Source organism: Sapajus apella, unplaced genomic scaffold (assembly GCF_009761245.1).
Source record: "Sapajus apella isolate SASKATOON/1434 unplaced genomic scaffold, GSC_monkey_1.0 scaffold173, whole genome shotgun sequence".
NCBI classification, from domain to species: Eukaryota; Metazoa; Chordata; class Mammalia; order Primates; family Cebidae; genus Sapajus; species Sapajus apella.
The window spans coordinates 868805-885978 of record NW_022437113.1 but is presented as its reverse complement, the minus strand read 5'-3'; the positions used below and the strand labels follow the sequence as shown (position 1 = coordinate 885978).

Sequence of the window (17174 nt, the reverse complement as noted above, 5' to 3'; positions counted from 1 at the left end):
GAATTAGAAATGGATGAGCTAGGGGAGGGGCTGAGGGCTTGGGGCATTTTCTGTGTGGCAGGGGAGACAGAGCCAGTGGGAGAAGGGGCTGTGCTTCCCTGCTGGCCCCACTCAGAGGAAAGTCTAGAGGCCTCCCTGAGGCCACGCCGATCTTCTGCACTACCCAAATAAAAATACAAATTTGGCCAGGTGCGGTGGCTCACACCTGTAATCCCAGCACTTTGGGAGGCTGAGGCAGGAGGATCACTCCTTAACCTTTAGGTCAGGAGTTCAAGACCAGCCTGGCCAACATGGCGAAACCCCATCTTACTAAAAATACAAAAATTAGCCAGGTGTGGCGGTCCCTGCCCCCAGAGGCTGCTGGGGAGGCTCAGGCATGAGAATCAAAAGAACCAGGGAGGCGGAGGCTGCAGTGAGATGAGATCGTGCCACCACTGATCTCCAGCCCAGGTGACAGAGGGCAACACTGTCACACACACACACACACACACACACACACAGGTCAGGCGTGGGTGGTGGCTCACACCTGTAATCCCAACACTTTGGGATGGTGAGGCAGGCGGATCACCTGAGGTTGGCAGTTCGAGACCAGCCTGACCAACATGGAGAAACCCCGTGTCTACTAAAAATATAAAATTAGCTGGGCATGGTGGTTTATGCCTGTAATCCCAGCTACTCGGGAGGCTGAGGCAGGAGAATCGCTTGAACCCGGGAGGCGGAGGTTTTAGTGAGCAGAGATTGCACCATTGCACTTCAGCCTGGGCAACAAGAGCAAAACTCCATCTCAAAAAAAAAAAAAAAAGTATCCCGGATAGGGGCCCAGGGACAACTTCTCAGGGAAGAAGGCACTAACTTAAAACCCCATGGGTGAGGCTGGGTGCTGAGAGAGAAGCATTCCAGGTGGGGATCACGGCTTGTCTGAAGGCCTGTGGTGGGACCAGGCTTGCAGTGTGGCCAGAGCAGGTGCAGTCAGTGAGGGGAAACGGGCCAAATCCTGTGGCTGAAATTGAAGGGAAACATACGAATATTCATTTATAAAAAATATGAATATTCTAGGGCCGGGTGCAGTGGCTCATGCCTGTAATCCCAGCATTTTGGGAGGCTGAGGCGGGTGGATCACTTGAGGTCAGGAGTTCGAGACCAGCCTAGGCAACATGGTGAAACCCTAGCGCTATGTGGTGGTACACACCTGAAGTCCCAGCTAGCTACTCGGGAGGCTGAGGCAGGAGAATTTCTTTAACCCGGGAGGTAGAGGTTACGGTGAGCCAAGATTGCACCATTGCACTCCAGCCTGGGCAACAAAGCAAGACTCCGTCAAAAAAAAAACAAAAAAAAACAAAAAAAAAACGAAGAAGAAGATAGAGAAAAGAAAAGTCATATGAATATCTTATAACGGATGGAGAAAAAAAAGGAAAGTAAGTCAAAATACTGTAGGTGAATAATCTATGGGCGGTTATAACAGAATTTTATTTCCTTCTTTATACATTTTCGGTTTTTTCCAAATTTTCTACGGCGAACATGTATTACTTTGTAAGAGGACTGGAGGCGGGCATCTTGAAACAAACAAGAAATCCCCTAAATCTCTGCCGTTTAAAAGGCTGGAAGGAAACACACCAAGTTCGTGATCCTGGATGACTTTTGGTTCTGGCACTGTGGAATTTGATCGTTAACTGCGATTACGATGAATTCGGAGTGGTGATAATATTTACGAACGAAGCCGGCTGCTCTGGAAGCCGAGGGCGGCTGCGATGACGCCTGTATCTTGTATAAATTTTCAGGCACGCGAGGAGGGAGGCAGAAGGGAGGGGCGGATACTGAGGCTTCGGGAGGCGGGGATCGAACCCGAGGCCTGAGCACAGTGCCGCCCAGTCCGCTCGGAGGCCCGACCAGCAGGACGAGCTGCTCCAGGCGAGGTGCGGTAGGTGGAAGCATCAGGGCGGGAGGATGCCGCCCAGACCCACCCTCCAACTCCCGGCAAGCGCGCCCCGCCTGTCTCCCATGCTCGCCACCAGGGGGCGCCGCTGGCTAACATTGGGTGCCCAGATGGGGACTGAGCTGGCAATAGGACCGCTCTGCGCCTCACTTTCCCCATCGTGAAACGGGTGGGACACTCAATTTGGTCAATCAAATGTCTTAAGATGTAAAGATTTTATTTAACCCCAAAGAAATGTCTAGGATATTTCGGGGAGGTCACAGACAACAACCCCCAACCTCCAGAGTTTGTGCAAGTGCTAGGATCAGGTTACAGAGGGGAAACTGAGGCCCAGAAGGGGCTATGGCGGCAAGAAAGCCTCTGGGGCCTCCCTCCCTCTAGGGGGAGCCTGAGGCAGTTTCAGGAATCAGGAGACTTAGAGACCTGCTAGGGAGGAACAATTGGGTGCTTTTGTTGCTGTCCTAGGGGAGGAGGAATGTGTGGGGGACCCAGCATGGGGTCCCGAGGACAGAGAAAGCAGGAAGCTCCAACATCCAGAGACACCGAAGACAGAAAATATAGCGACTTAAAGCAACAACTGGTGCCTAAGTTAAATCAGTCTTCAGAGATATGCCCGGCACAGCGACCTTCCCTCCCTCTCTGTCTCTCTGTCTTTCTTGAGATGGAGTTCCCATGTTGTTGCCCACGCTGGAGTGCAATGGCACGATCTTGGCTCACTGCAACCTCCACCTCCCGGGTTCAAGCAACTCTCCTGCCTCCCTAGTAGCTGGGATTACAGGCACCCTCCATCATGCCCAGCTAATTTTTTGTATTTTAAGTAGAGATGGGGTTTCAAACTCCCGACCTCAGGTGATCCACCCACCTCAGCCTCCCAAAGTGCTGGGATGACAGGCGTGAGCCACCACGCCTGGCAATTTTTTTTTTTTGAGACGGAGTCTCGCTCTGTCGCCCAGGCTGTGCAATGGTGCTATCTCAGCTCACCGCAAGGCTCTTGAGCTCAAGCGGTTCTCCTGCCTCAGCCTCCGGAGTAGCTGGGATTACAGGCACCCGCCATCATGCCTGACGAATTTTTGTATTTTGAGTAGAGACGGGGTTTCACCACGTCGGCCAGGCTGGTCTCAAACTCCTAACCTCAGGTGATTCGCCCGCCTTGGCCTCCCAAAGTGCTGGGATTATAGGTGTGAGCCACCAAGCGCAGCCTCAGAGCCCCCTCTCTTTCTTTCTTTCTTTCTTTTTTTTTTTTTTTTGAGGCAGGGTCTTGCTGTGTTGCCCAGGCTGGAGTGCAGTGGTGCGGTCATAACTCTCTTCAGCCTCCAACTCCTGGGCTCAAGCGATCCGCTTTGTCTCAGCCTTCTGAGTGGCTGGGACTACAGGTGTACACCACCATGCCTGGCTAATTTTTTATGTTTTGCAGATACAGGGGTCTTGCTATGCTGCCCAGGCTGGTCTCAAACTCCTGAGCTCAAGCAGTACTCACACCTCAGCCTCCCAAAGTGCTGGATTACAGGCATGAGCCTCCACACCTTGCCCAGCCTCTCTTTTCTGCCCCCAATTTCCTACCACAGCTTCGGAAACAACATCAGGTATGAATGAAGCTTTGATGCCAAAAATGCCCCCATTTGCAGTCTTACACGCTTGCAGAGAGCTGCTTGGTAGAAGCAGATGGGGAGATGCCTTTGGAATGGTCTGCTGACTCCCCGCCCCTCGTGCAGGGCTGCTACAGAGGCATAAAGCTGGCACAAAGTAAATGGGTAATAAATATTGATAAAGAAGGAAAGAATTAAATGACAGATGTGGCTCAAGAGTGACCACTGGAGAGCGTGGACAAGAGGCTCTAGCAGACACCACCTCTCCACGCCAGGGAGAGAAACCGGGGGGAAAGACCCCAAGGGCACTGTAAGAGGCTGCCCCTTACAGACCTCTTTTAGGCAAGCCTGGGGTCACAGTGGACCCCAGCCAGTTGCCTCCAATTAGATCCTGAGCTCTGCCTAAAACTAAGAGCTTGATTGTCTCCCTCAGTGGGTGGGAAAGTGAAGTGGGGACCACATGGGGCATCTTCCTGGAAAGTTTGTTTGCAAGTCAGAGAGTTTCGCCATCCCACGGCCCTCGCGGTTCACGCAGGGCTGGCCCTAAGTCCTCTGGTTGTCAAGGGGTAGGTCCCCAGGGTCTGGGCTGGCTTCGGGGGGCAGTTCAGTGTCAGACAACTCCAAGGCCTCTTTGTCTAAAGCTGTCTCTTCCCCCTCGTCTTCCTCCTCCTCCTCCTCTTCCTCTGCCTCCTCCAGAGGCACCCCAAACTGGAATCTGTCAGGCCCACCCCACTCGGGGTTGGTGAGGCCGGAGGGGCTTCGGGGGATCTTGCTCTGGTACCATTCTCGATTGTCCTCTAGCGTGTCCAGCAGGTCCTGCGCGTCTGGGTGGACCAGGTCAGCCCAAGTCTCCCACAGTGGGTGGGCAATGTAGTCAATGAAACCCACCTGCGGGGGACGAGGTGGGGCAGGTAGGCATCTGGTGAGTCACAGCAAACCCTAGACCCGATCCAGCCTCCAGATCTTTAGTCAGGTTGTTCCTTCTGCCTGGAATGACACTTCCCAACTCCTACTCATCCTTCAAAACCCTCTTCAAATAACCCATCCTCTAGAATGCCTCCCTTATCCCTTCTGGCCTCCTCCAACCCCAACCCTGACCCCACAGGGCTGACTGTATATGTGGGGTTGGCTCAGCCCCTCCCTCTCTCCTCCCTCCCAGTGTCTACCAGCTCAACCCAGTCCCCTGCCGACCTGGGACTTCTCCACTGAGGCCGTGTGCTTGTCACACATGGGGCTGATGTCCAGGCCCGACTCACGCTCGCGGTCTCCCTGCTGGAAGAACTCGGCCATGATGCGGTCCGTCCACTGGCGGTACAGGGGCAACGGCTTGGTGGGGTTGCTCAAGTCGGCACAGTGCACCAGACTCTGCAAGACCTGCAGAGACGGAGGCTGGGGAGGGCACTGGCGGGGCCCAGCCGCACCGAGACCTGGCCCCCACAGACAGGCTTGGTGCCGTGGACACATCCGTCCTACAAGTGGGGAAACTGAGGCCGGGAGCTGAAGAAGTGGTTGAGGCACAGGCATGTGACTCTTGCCATTTCTTTAAGTTCGGCATGCAGTCGCCACTTCATAAATGAAGCTAAAGAACTGCAAAAATGGAGGGCCTCTCCCACTTTATTTTTTTTATTTATTTATTTATTTTTTTTGAGACGGAGTTTCGCTCTTGTTACCCAGGCTGGAGTGCAATGGCGCGATCTCGGCTCACCACAACCTCCGCCTCCTGGGTTCAGGCAATTCTCCTGCCTCAGCCTCCTGAGTAGCTGGGACTACAGGCACGCGTCACCATGCCCAGCTAATTTTTGTATTTTTAGTAGAGACAGGGTTTCGCCATGTTGACCAGGATGGTCTCGATCTCTTGACCTCGTGATCCACCCGCCTCGGCCTCCCACAGTGCTGGGATTACAGGCTTGAGCCACCGCGCCCGGCCTATTTTTTTTTTTTTTAGTGAGACAGGGTCTCACTCTGTGACCCTGGCTGGAGTGCAATGGCGAGATCTCGTCTCACTGCAACCTCTGCCTCCCGGGGTCAAACGATCCTCCCAGCGCAGCCTCCCGAGTAGCTGGAACTACAGGCGTGCACCAGCACACCCGGCTAATTTTTATATTTTTGTAGAGACGGGGTTTTGCCCAGGCTGGTCTCGAACTTCTGAGTTCAAGCAATCCGCCCATCTCAGCCTCTCAAAGTGCCAGGATTACAGGTGTGAGCCACCGAGCCCAGCCTTATTTATTTATTTTTGAGACAGAGTTTTGCTCTTGTTGCCCAAGCTGGAGTGCAATGGCTCAATCTCGGCTCACCCCGCAACCTCCGCCTCCCCAGTTCAAGCGATTCTCCTGCCTCAGCCTCCCAAGTGCGATTACAGGCATGCACCACCATGCCCAGCTAATTTTGTATTTTTAGTAGAGATGGGGTTTCTCCATGTTGGTCAGGCTGGTCTCAAACCCCCAGCCTCAGGTGATCCACCCACCTCTGCCTCCCAAAGTGCTGGGATTACAGGTGAGAGCCACTGCACCCAGCTGAGACGGAGTCTTGTTTTGTCGCCCAGACTGGCATTCGATGCCGTGATCTCAGCTCACTGCAACCTCTGCCTCCTGGGTTCAAGCGGTTCTCCTGCCTCAGCCTCTTGAGTAGCTGGGACTACAGGTGTGTGCCACCATGCATGGCTAATTTTTTGTATTTTTAGTAGAGACGGGGTTTCACCATGTTGGCCAGGGTGGTCTTGAACTCCTGATCTTGTGATCTGCCCACCTCGGCCTCCCAGTGTGCTGGGATTACAGGCGTGAGCCACCATGCCCGGGTTTTTGTTTGTTTGTTTGTTTGTTTGTTTGTTTTAAGAGACAAGGTCTCACTCTGCTGCTCAGGCTGGAGTGCAGTGGTGCAGCCTCTCTCTAACTCCCGGCCTCAAGCGATCCTCACACCTTGGCCTCCCTAAATGCTGGGAATACAGGCATGCGCCACTGCGTCCAGGCTTCTCATAAACTAAATGTATAAGAAGCCTGGCTAAAATTGTTTGTTTTGTTTTGTTTTGTTTTGTTTTTTTTGAGACGGAGTTTCGCTCTTGTTACCCAGGCTGGAGTGCAATGGCACGATCGAGGCTCACCGCAACCTCCGCCTCCTGGGTTCAGGCAATTCTCCTGCCTCAGCCTCCCGAGTAGCTGGGACTACAGGCGAACACCATGCCCAGCTGATTTTTTGTATTTTTAGTAGAGACGGGGTTTCACCATGTTGACCAGGATGGTCTCAATCTCTTGACCTCGTGATCCACCCGCCTCGGCCTCCCAAAGTGCTGGGATTACAGGCATGAGCCACCGCGCCCGGCAAATTGTTTTTAATGTAAGACCAAAATTTGAAAAGGAGGCCCCAGTGCCTGCTCAGGTACACACCTGGATGCGATCGGGATAGTTGTCCAGGAGGAGGACACCAAGGCTTGTCACCTTCTTGGTCTCTACCATGGTCTTGAGGTCGGCCAGGAGGTTCATGTGTTTGGACATGTCCGTGGCCAGCACCTGGAGACAGGCAAGGGACAGTGACAGGCACGAGGACCCTGCCCGCCCCGACACTCACTCCCAACTCCCAGACGCCATTCCAGCTCAGAGAGCCCGCTGGGCCTCAGCATCCTCATCTGTGAAACGGGAGGATCCAATGGCATTCACTGCAAACCCTGTTCACAAGAGGGGCTCAGTCAGGGACCCCTTTTGGGAGGTTGTTTGGGTTGGCCATGAATTCCACATGTGTGACAGGGTGTAGGAGGGAGGTGATCAAACCTGTGCGTCTGGGACTTGTCAGCCCAAGTCTCCCACAGTGGGTGAGCAATGTCGTCAATGAAACCCACCTGTGGGGCGGGTGGGGCAGGTAGGCATTTGGTGAGTCACAGCAAACCCTAGAACAAATCCAGCCTCCGGATATTTAGCCAGGTTGTTCCTTCCACCTGGAATGCTGCTTCCCAACTCCTACTCATCCTTCAAAACCCTTTTCAAATAACCCATCCTCTAGGATGCCTCTGTTGACCCTTCTGGCCTCTTCCACCCCCAACTCTGACCCCACAGGACTGGTTAAGGGCTGAGGTGACTTGTGCCTGAGGACACTGGGGAGGATAAGGTCTGTGCAAAGGTCCTGGGGCTGGGAGAGTTGGGTACATGGGAGGGGCTTGTGGCTGGAAGAAGTGAGCTCATGAGAGATGGACTCGAGATTAAGGAGGCTGAGGGCCTCTGGCAGCTGGAGAACCTTGTCCAGAGGTCATCGGAGCCACAGGGGAGTTTGCAGCTCACTGCGAGAAGGGATGTGACTTCATACCACTCACACTTCCATGTGGCCGCCATGTGCCCTGGAGAGCTATTTCTAACTCTGAGCACAGATGTTTAAAAAGCAAATTAGCCTGGCCGGGCACGATGGCTCACGCCTGTAATCCCAGGCACTTTGGGAGGCTGAGGTAGGCGGATCACCTGAGGTCAGAAGTTCCAGACCCGCCTGACCAACATGGTGAAACCCCGTCTCTACTAAAAATACAAAATTAGCTGGGCATGGTGGCGCATGCCTGTAATCCCAGCCACTCAGGAGGCTGAGGCAGGAGAATCGCTTGAACTGGGAGGCAGAGGTTGCGGTGAGCGGGGATCGTGCCACTGCACTCCAACCTGAGTGACAGAGCAGGACTGTTTCCAAAACAAAACAAAAAAAAACAGCTTAACCCAACGTGTGTGGACTCAGCCCAGCCAGGAGTGACTCAGATGTGGTTCACTGGCTTCTCTGAGAATCAGACAGCGGTCTCAAAACTTCTCCCCAAATCTCTCATTGGTCCCAAATGCAGTCCCCCCACCACTCAAGACCCCAACTCAGGCCGGGTGCGGTGGTTCACGCCTGTAATCGCAGCACTTTGGGAGGCCAAGGCGGGCGGATCACCTGAGGTCAGGAATTCAAGACCAGCCTGGCCATCACGGTGAAACCCCATCTTAAAAAAAAAAAAAAGACCCCAACTCCACCTCACCAATGTTCGTCCCTTTCTCACTCCAAGCCTTAGTTTCCTCTGAGTCCTCCACACATGCAGTTCCCTCTGCTGGGAACACCGGTCCCCATCCCGCAGCCTTCCTCATTCTGCACACCCTGCCGTCACTGTTGCCTCTCCTGGAAGCCCTCTCTGACCTCTTTGGCTTTCCTGGGTTCCGAAAGCACCTTGAACCCCCCTCCTCACAGCTCTGCCTGCAGGTCCACAGTCACAGCTACCACAGATCATGAACTGTCTTTGCACAGATCAAGCACACAATAGGTGCTCAATAAATGCTTGTTAAGTGAATGAATGAGGCATGAGACCCCAAACCTACTGGTGTGTCCCTACCTAAAAAAAAAAAAAAAATCAAATGAACAGATGTGCTTAATTTTTTTTCTTTTTTTTTTTTAAAGACAGGATTTCACCATGTTGGTCAGGCTGGTCTTGAACTCCCGACCTCAGGTGATCCACCCGCCTTGGCCTCCAAAGTGCTTGGATGACAGGCGTGAGCCACCACGCCCGGCCTTTTTTTCTTCTTTTTTCTGAGACAAAGTCTTACTCTGTCACCCAGGCTGGAGTGCAGTGGCACGATCTCAACTCACTGCGACCTCCGCCTCCCAGGTTCAAGCAATTCTCCTGCCTCAGCCTCCCAACTAGCTAGGATTACAGGTGCACGCCACCAGGCACAGCTAATTTTTGTATTTTTAGTAGAGATGGTGTTTTCACCATGTTGATCAGGCTGGTCTTGAACTGCTGACCTCAAGTGATCCACCTGCCTCAGCCTCCCAAAATGCCGAGATTACAGGTGTGAGCCACCCCTGCCCAGCCTTTTTTCTTTTTTTTTTTTGGATGGAGTCTCACTCTGTCACCCAGGCTGGAGTGCAGTGGCGCGATCTCAGCTCACTACAGCCTCTGCCTCCCAGGTTCCAGTGGTTCTTCTGCCTCAGCCTCCCGAGTAGCTGGGACTACAGGCGTGCACCACCACGCCCAGCTAATTTTTGTATTTTTAGTAGAGATGAGGTTTCACCATGTTAGTCAAGCTGGTCTCGAACTCCTGACCTCAGGTGATCCGCCCACCTCGGCCCCCCAAAGTGCTGGAATTACAGGCATGAGCCACTGCTCCTGGCTCCACTGACCCATTTCACTGGCGAGGAAGCGCAGACTCAGGGTGAGGGCATGCCTGGGACATGCCGGACATGCCAGGATCGCCCCACCCTGCTGTCTGCAGATGAGGAAGAAGCGCCTGTCCTCCCCTCCTCCCCTCTGCGCCTCCTGCCCTGCCCTCACCATGTCAATGACCATCCTGCGCAGACTCAGTCGCTGCTTGGTGCTGAGGTTCCGAAAGATGTCGCAGTTTTCTGTCTGCAGGAGCTTGAAGCCCACAGCCAGGTGGTGGTTCTCCAGCACCGAGGCGTCGTTGTACATCAGCGCCAGCTCTGAGTCTGTGGGGGTATGGGACTGAGGGCCCCAAGATCCACCCATCCCACCCACTCTACCCACAGGCAGCTTTTGAAAATTCTTAGCGAACTCCTACCCATGCGGCCAAGGCCTAACTCTAGCATGCCCTCCCGTAAGAAACCATCCGGCTTCCTGGCCCTTCTCTGACTGCAGGGCTGGGGGTATCAGTGTTTCACCCTGCCTGTCCAAGACTGAGAAGTCTCCTGAGGGACTCACTATGGCCAGAGTCAGTGAGTGCTCAGTGATGGTTTTTTTCTTTTCTTTTTTTTTTTTTTTTTTTTTTTTTGAGATGGAGTCTTGCTCTGTCGCCAGGCTGGAGTACAGTGGTGCGATCTCGACTCACTGCAACCTCTGCCTCCTGGGTTCAAGCAATTCTCCTGCCTCAGACTCCCAAGTAGCTGGGACTACAGGCATGTGCCACCATGCCCAGCTAATTTTTGTATTTTTAGTAGAGACGGGATTTCACCATGTTGGCCAGGACGGTCTCGATCTCTTGACCTCGTGATCCACCTGCCTTGGCCTCCCAAAGTGCTGAAATTACAGGTGTGAGCCACCATGCCTGGCCCTAGTGATGGTTTTTTTCTTTCTTTCTTTTTTTAGAGACAGAGTCCTGCTGTCGCCCAGACTGGAGCACAGTGGTAAGATCATGGCGCCCTGCAGCCTCAACTGCCTGTCCTCAGATGATCCTCTCATCTCAGCCTCCTGAGTAGTTGGGCTTACAGGTGTGCGCCACCACCCGTGGCTACTTATTTATTTATTTATTTTTTTATTGGAGAGACAGGGTCTCGTTGTATTGCCCAGGCTGGTCTTGAACTCCTGGCCTCAAGAAATCCTCCCACCTCTGCCTCCCCCAGTGTTGGGATTACAAGTGTGAGCCATGGCGCCCAGTCTCTCAGTGCTGGTTAAATAAACCACTGAGTCTGTCTTACTGGACTCTCGGCTCCTTGAGTGAGGGGCTCCACTCTCACCCCCAGCACTCCAGGGCTTACACACAAAAGGTTCCCGGTAACTGCCTGTCAACTGAGTGTTTTAGACTCCTCTTGGGATCCTAAACTTTAAGATCTTGGTGGAACTGGCCGGGCACAGTGGCTCACGCCTGTAATCCCAGCACTTTGGGAGGCTGAGGTGGGCAGGTCACTCGAGACCAGCCTGGGCAACATAGCAAAACCCTGTCTCTACTAAAAATGCAAAAATTAGCCAGGCATGGTGGTGCATGCCTGTAATCCCAGCTACTCCGGAGGCTGAGGCTGGAGAATCGGCTGAACTGGGGTGTGGAGGCTGTAGTGAGCCGAAACGGCACCACTGCACTCCAGCCTGGGTGACAGAGCAAGACCCTGTCTCAATAAATAAATAGCCGGGCATAGTGGCACACACCTTTAATCCCAGCACTTTGGAAGGCCGAAGCAGGCAGATCACAAGGTCGAGAGATCGAGACCATCCTGGTCAAGATGGTGAAACTCTGTCTCCAATAAAAATACAAAAATTAGCTAGGCGTGGTGGCATGCACCTATAGTCCCAGCTACTCCGGAGGCGGAGGCAGGAGAATTGCTTGAACCTGGGAGGCGGAGGTTGCAGTGAGCCGAGATCATGCCACTGCACTCCAGCCTGGTGACAGAGTGAGACTCTGTCTCAAAAATAATAACAATAATAATAATAATCTTGGTGGAACCAGATCAGCTCTGCCACAGCTTGTTATTCTCTCATTTATCGAGCACCTACCGTGTACCCAGGCCTGCCCCAAGCCCCTGAAGGGAGGGAAGACTGTCATCACCATTTCATAGACAGGGAGCCTGGGCTGAGGGCAGATGGGAACCGCCTGAGATCCCGGCGGACAGCGTGGAGGCAGGGCCCGCCTCCCCTCCTGCACCCACTCCCCACTCCTACTTACTGGTGTTAATCAGAAACTGGTTAGAGACCCCGGGGTGATCCACATCGTGGATGGCGCTTGCAAACAGGGCAGCCATGATTTCCAGGTCTGTGAACACAGCCTGAGCGCGCAGAGGGCACAGGTGGTGAGGGGCGGGGTCTCTGAGCCCTGCACCCGCCCGCCTGCATGCAGCCGCGGCGTGGTACCTCCAGGGCGGGTGTAGCCAGCAGCACATGTGTGGACTGGGCCACGTCGGCGGCGTGGAGGCTGTTGTGGTAGGCCACGTCAGCATGGTAGTGACCCTCCAGCAACAGCAGGTAGGTGGCCAGTGTGTCTGCTGGAATCTGGAATGTCTTCAGCAGGTCCCGCTCCTGGTCCATCACAGACCCTGGCTCAGGGCCTTGGCCTTGCGGCTGCAACACATGCTATTCCTTCTCCTCTCTTCTGAACTCCTAACCATGCCTCAAGTACCCACTCCACTGAGACACCCTCCCTGCTCTCCTGAACTCCTTCACTCCCTATTCTTTGGTGGGCCAACCCTGACCCTACAGGACTGGGGGTGTCTGTCTCCAGCTCTTCTCTCCAGATTTCTCTCCTCTTCAGGCCCAGGGGCCAGGGCTGAGGCTTCAGGACAACAAACTGTTCACCAGAGTGAACTCCTATTCATCCTTCAATACCCTGCTCAAATTATCCCCTTCAGAAACGTCAGGGAGGATTTGAAAACAGTGTCCCTGAGGTCTGGTGTAGGAAGGGGTGAAAGAAACCCCAGGAGTTTTTCCTTGGAAGCCAAGGGCAGGGTAAGTACCTGAAAAACGCTGAACAGGATAGCTGTGAGAGGCCGGTTCCCACTTAGCTCTGCCACCTTGAATACGTCAAGTCCCCACTTGTTGGTGTCTTCTAGCTCCTAAGATGTGAAGGGCTGGAGCTTAATTAACCCCAGCCCAGCTTCCGCAGACTCTAGAGCCTCCATCCTCCCACCCCAGGTTCCACAGTGAGCCCCACTGCCCAGTATATAGGTGGGTAAACTAAGTCCCAAGATAGGACATCCAGACCAAGCCAGGGACCAAACTTTGATCTTGGCATTGTGATTGGAGACCCACCTTGGCCAGCTGCTCCTCCTGCTCAGTCTGGACCCCAAAGCGTGGGACGGTGGCTGAGGAGAGGCTGGCACTGCGGCAGAGCCCATGTAGGCCGCTGATTTGGGACACAGGCTTCGGAGGCTCCTCGGCGGTCACGGTGGGCAGCTCCACCTCAGTCTGCTGGTCTGTAGATGGGGCTCAGAGAAGTGAGTAATGAGTCTGTAGTGAGGCTCAGAGAAGCCCATTCCACCTGCTGGGGTGGTCCTGCCTGGCCTCAGGACCTGAACTTCGCAAAACCCCAGGATCAGTCTATTTCCCCTTCTACAGGAACCAAAGTAAGTTTGGAGTAAGGACCCTTTCGGCCGGGCGCAGTGCTTCACACCTGTAATCCCAGCGATTTGGGATGCCGAGGTGAGCGGATCACTTGAGGTCAGAAGTTTGAGACCAGCCTGAGCAATATAGTGAAATGCCATCTCTACTAAAAATACAAAAATTAAGGCCGGGTGCAGGGGCTCACGCCTGTAATCCCAGCACTTTGGGAGGCCGAGGAAGGCGAATCACCTGAGGTCAGGAGTTCGAGACCAGCCTGGCCAACATGGTGAAACCCCGTCTCTACTAAAAATACAAAAATTAGATCGGTGTGATGGTGGGAGCCTGTAATGCCAGCTACTCAGGAGGCTGAAGCAGGAGAACTCTTGAACCCAGGAGGTGGAGGTTGCAGTGGCTGACATCACACCACTGCATTCCCATCTGGGCAACAAAGCAAACCTCTGTCTCACCTACCCCTCTCCTCTGTTCACAGCTGATCTCAGTGAACCCTTCTGCATGGCCCCTGGGTGCCTGAGGCTCAGCATTTCCCCCCAAACAGTTCTTTCCATCTCCCAGGCCGGTGTCTGGATCCCTCCATCTCTTCCTAGGCAAATTTCTACTCATGCTTCAAAACTCCAGGCTTTAATATCCCCTGCTCCTGGAAGCCCCCTTGTTTCTCCCTCTGATCCAGCCCTGACCCATGGGGCTGAAGGTGTCTGTGTCTGCCTGTACCTCCTCATCTCCCGAAGACTGAGGTCTATAATAGAAATCTTCTCTCTCTCTCTTTTTTTTTTTTGACACGGAGTCTCACTCTGTTGCCCAAGCTGGAGTGCAGTGGTGCGATCTTGGCTCACAGCAACCTACACCTCCCGGGTTCAAGCGATTCCTCTGCCTCAGCCTCCCGAGTAGATGCAACTACAGGCAAACGCCACCATGCCCAGCTAATTTTTTTTTTTTTTGTATTTTTAGTAGAGACGGGGTTTCACTATGTTGGCCAGGCTGACCTCAAACTCCTGACCTCGTGATCCGCCCGCTTCGGCCTCCCAAAGTGCTGGGATTACAGGTGTGAGCCACCGCGCCCGGCCAGAAACCTTTCTGCCTCTAGTTTCTTAGTACTCCTGTAATCTTGTCCAGGCAGTGACTCAACAAAGCTCACCCAGGAAGGTCTGGGAGATGTACTCGGACACCTGGTTCCCGGAGCGGCTGGTTTCGGACAGGTGTGTCAACTCCCGATTCAGGATCCGCTTGAACTGGGGTGGAGGGAAGGTGAAGACAGTGACCATGGGGCACCGTGGGCCGAGGCAGGTGGGCTCAGCGATCTGCCCCTGCTCACCTTGTTGGAAGCCATCTCCCCCACCGAGTGCCGGGTCTGCAGAGTCTCCAGCTGATCCAAGCACCAGTCCAGCTCGTCTAGCGTCTCCAATGCCAGCTTCTGCCCCGTGTCCTCTGGGAGCCGAGGCAGTCAGGGGCCTGCCCCACCCCCGCTCGGGGGCCCCACGCCCCTCACGCCTTCGTCTCTGCATCTGGACCCTGAAACTGGGGCCCCCCAGGACCCCTGGACTCAAGTTCCAGATCTGTCCCCTAAGTGACTATGTGACCGTGTGACCATGAGCAGGTCTGTGGGCCTCAGCATCCCCATGTGTAATATGGTTGTGGTGGGGTCCATCCCCGAGGGTGTTATTGTTTGATTTTTGCGGGGACGGGGCCACAATTAGCCCCAGTCCAAGGGCTCATGGACTGGGGAGGTCACTATGGAAAGGAAACTCCCAGCTGTCCTCAGCGGGGGAGGGAAGGAACAGGTGTATTACCTGCAGGCGGAGGGGGCTGATGGCTGGATGAAAGGTTTCCGGCGGGTCCCGGCCTGCGGTACAGCAGCCTCAGGCGTGGCTGCCCCGCCCATCTCGCCCCGCCCCCAAATCTTCCAGGTCCCGCCCCTTCCACCCACCTGGAGGCGCCAGAGCCCCAGCCTCAATTTGAAGCCCGCTTTCTGCCAGGCCCCCGCCTCTGCCATCTTCCGGTCCCGCCCCACCCCGCCCACCTTGTCTCTGCCGGCTCCGCCCCTGCCCCGCCCACTTTGTCTCGGCCGGCTCCGCCCCTGCCCCGCCCACCTTGTCTCTGCCGGCTCCGCCCCCGCCCCGCCCCGCACTCTACCTACTTGGCTGCTCCTTGGCATTGCTGGTGGGCAAGGACCGCCACGTTGCTCCGAACCGTCCGCAGACTGGCCAGGACCTGTTGGGAGGCGGTGGTAGGCGCTGGGAAGAAGAGGTCGGATCCGGAGAGGGTCAGGGCAGGGAGGGCAGGGGATACCCACCTGGGCAAAGGGCGTCACAATCATGTCCTCTCCATGTCTGCGAGGAGACGGGCCATCAGGAAGAGATCTCTCCCGTCTTCCAGCTCTTACCCACACCACGCCCTCAGCTGAAGAGGCCCTGCTCTCAGGACTTCTCCCGGCGCCTTCTTAGTCCTTGGGCTCCCCTGTGATTCTCCCTGAGACCCACCAAATCCCCTCCAACCATTCACTCACTTTATTGGCATCTTATAAATGAGGAAACTGAGTCCCAGTGGCAAGTAGGTATTTCCCTTTTCATTATGTCCACTAGGAAGCTCAAATCAAAGTATTTCTTCATTTGCTGCTAATTGGCCTTAATGTGTTTTTTGAGGCAGTCTGGCTCTGTCGCCCAGGCTGGAGTGCAGTGGTGTGATCTCCGGTCACTGCAACCTCCACCTCCTGGATTCAAGCGATTCTCATGCCTCAGCCTACTGAGTAGCTGGGACTACAGGTGTGTGCCACCACGCCTGGCTAATTTTTTTTTTTTTTTTTGAGACGGATTTTCACTCATGTTACCCAGGCTGGAGTGCAATGGCACGATCTTGGCTCACCGCAACCTCCGCCTCCCGGGTTCAGGCAATTCTCCTGCCTCAACCTACTGAGTAGCTGGTATTACAGGCACGCGCCACCATGCCCAGCTAATGTTTTGTATTTTTAGTAGAGACGGGGTTTCACCATGTTGACCAGGATGGTCTCAATCTCTTGACCTCGTGATCCACCCGCCTCGGCCTCCCAAAGTTAATTTTTGTATTTTTTAGTAGAGATGGGGCTTCACCATGTTGGCCAGGCTGGCCAAACTCCTGACCTCAAGTGGCCCGCCCACCTTAGCCTCCCAAAGTGCTGGGATTACAGGCTTGAGTGACTGTGTCCGGACAACCTTAATGTTTTTGGATTACCACCCCCACCGCAGCAAAAGGCCACATTCTCTACACATTTGATTGAATAAATGAGCTGCCTGGCAAACTCCTACTTAAACTTCAAAACCCTCCTTAAATGGCTACTTGAAGGAGCTCGCTGAATAGAGGAACAAAGGAAGGAGGGAGGGTAGAGGAGGTGTCATCCCACCAACCCCAGGCTCACAGGTCGCTGGCCACAGAGGAGTTCCGCGACATGGCCTTGGGTGAGAGATCATAGTCGCTATCTGAGCGGTACAGGAAGGACTCGCGCCTCTGGCTGTGGTGGACAGGAGCCTGCATGACCCGGCCCAGGCCAGGGCTGGACTGAGGGTCCAGGGCGCTCCTCCCACTCGACAGCCCATTTTCCAGGTCAAAGCTGAAAGGAGAGAAGGCATGGTCAGAGACCAGGGTCATGACAACGGGGTGCTGGGTGGCGGCCTGCCCCTGGCCTGGTGAGTCTTCCCCTGGGGCTGCTTGGCAGTGAGGCCGGTGTGGTTTCCAGCCTGTTCACCCGCCCCCAGCCTCACCGTCAGGAACCCTGCACTCACACTTTGGTCTTCAAGTCTACACTGGACTCCCCGGGACCTGAGTTCCAGATCTCCCTCAAAGTGGCTGTGTGGCTCTGGACAGGTATTGCCCTTCTCTGGACCTCAACCACCCTGTTTCTTTTATATATTTTCTCCCTTCCTTCCTTCCTTTCTTTCTTTCTTTCTTTCTTTCTTTCTTTTTTTTTTTTTTT

General features: G+C 54.5%; 1 protein-coding gene across 2 annotated transcripts in view; it reads right to left on the bottom strand.

Moving 5' to 3' along the window:
- Positions 1-2853: 2853 nt before the first annotated feature.
- The window catches only part of PDE4C (phosphodiesterase 4C), a 25955-nt gene continuing 11634 nt past the window's right edge, over positions 2854-17174 (bottom strand). The window contains exons 2-15 of one of the 2 annotated variants that reach the window (XM_032267926.1): positions 16620-16811; positions 15522-15558; positions 15366-15439; positions 15019-15071; positions 14544-14656; positions 14367-14460; positions 12923-13086; positions 12628-12726; positions 12029-12193; positions 11844-11943; positions 9785-9939; positions 6900-7022; positions 4711-4893; positions 2854-4407 (exon numbers count right to left, since the gene is read on the bottom strand). In XM_032267926.1, the coding sequence (XP_032123817.1) occupies positions 4063-4407; positions 4711-4893; positions 6900-7022; positions 9785-9939; positions 11844-11943; positions 12029-12193; positions 12628-12726; positions 12923-13086; positions 14367-14460; positions 14544-14656; positions 15019-15071; positions 15366-15439; positions 15522-15558; positions 16620-16811 (1897 nt within the window). In that variant the 3' untranslated portion in view covers positions 2854-4062. The remainder of the gene's footprint in view (positions 4408-4710; positions 4894-6899; positions 7023-9784; positions 9940-11843; positions 11944-12028; positions 12194-12627; positions 12727-12922; positions 13087-14366; positions 14461-14543; positions 14657-15018; positions 15072-15365; positions 15440-15521; positions 15559-16619; positions 16812-17174) is intronic. The other variant, XM_032267927.1, reaches the window with a different exon arrangement.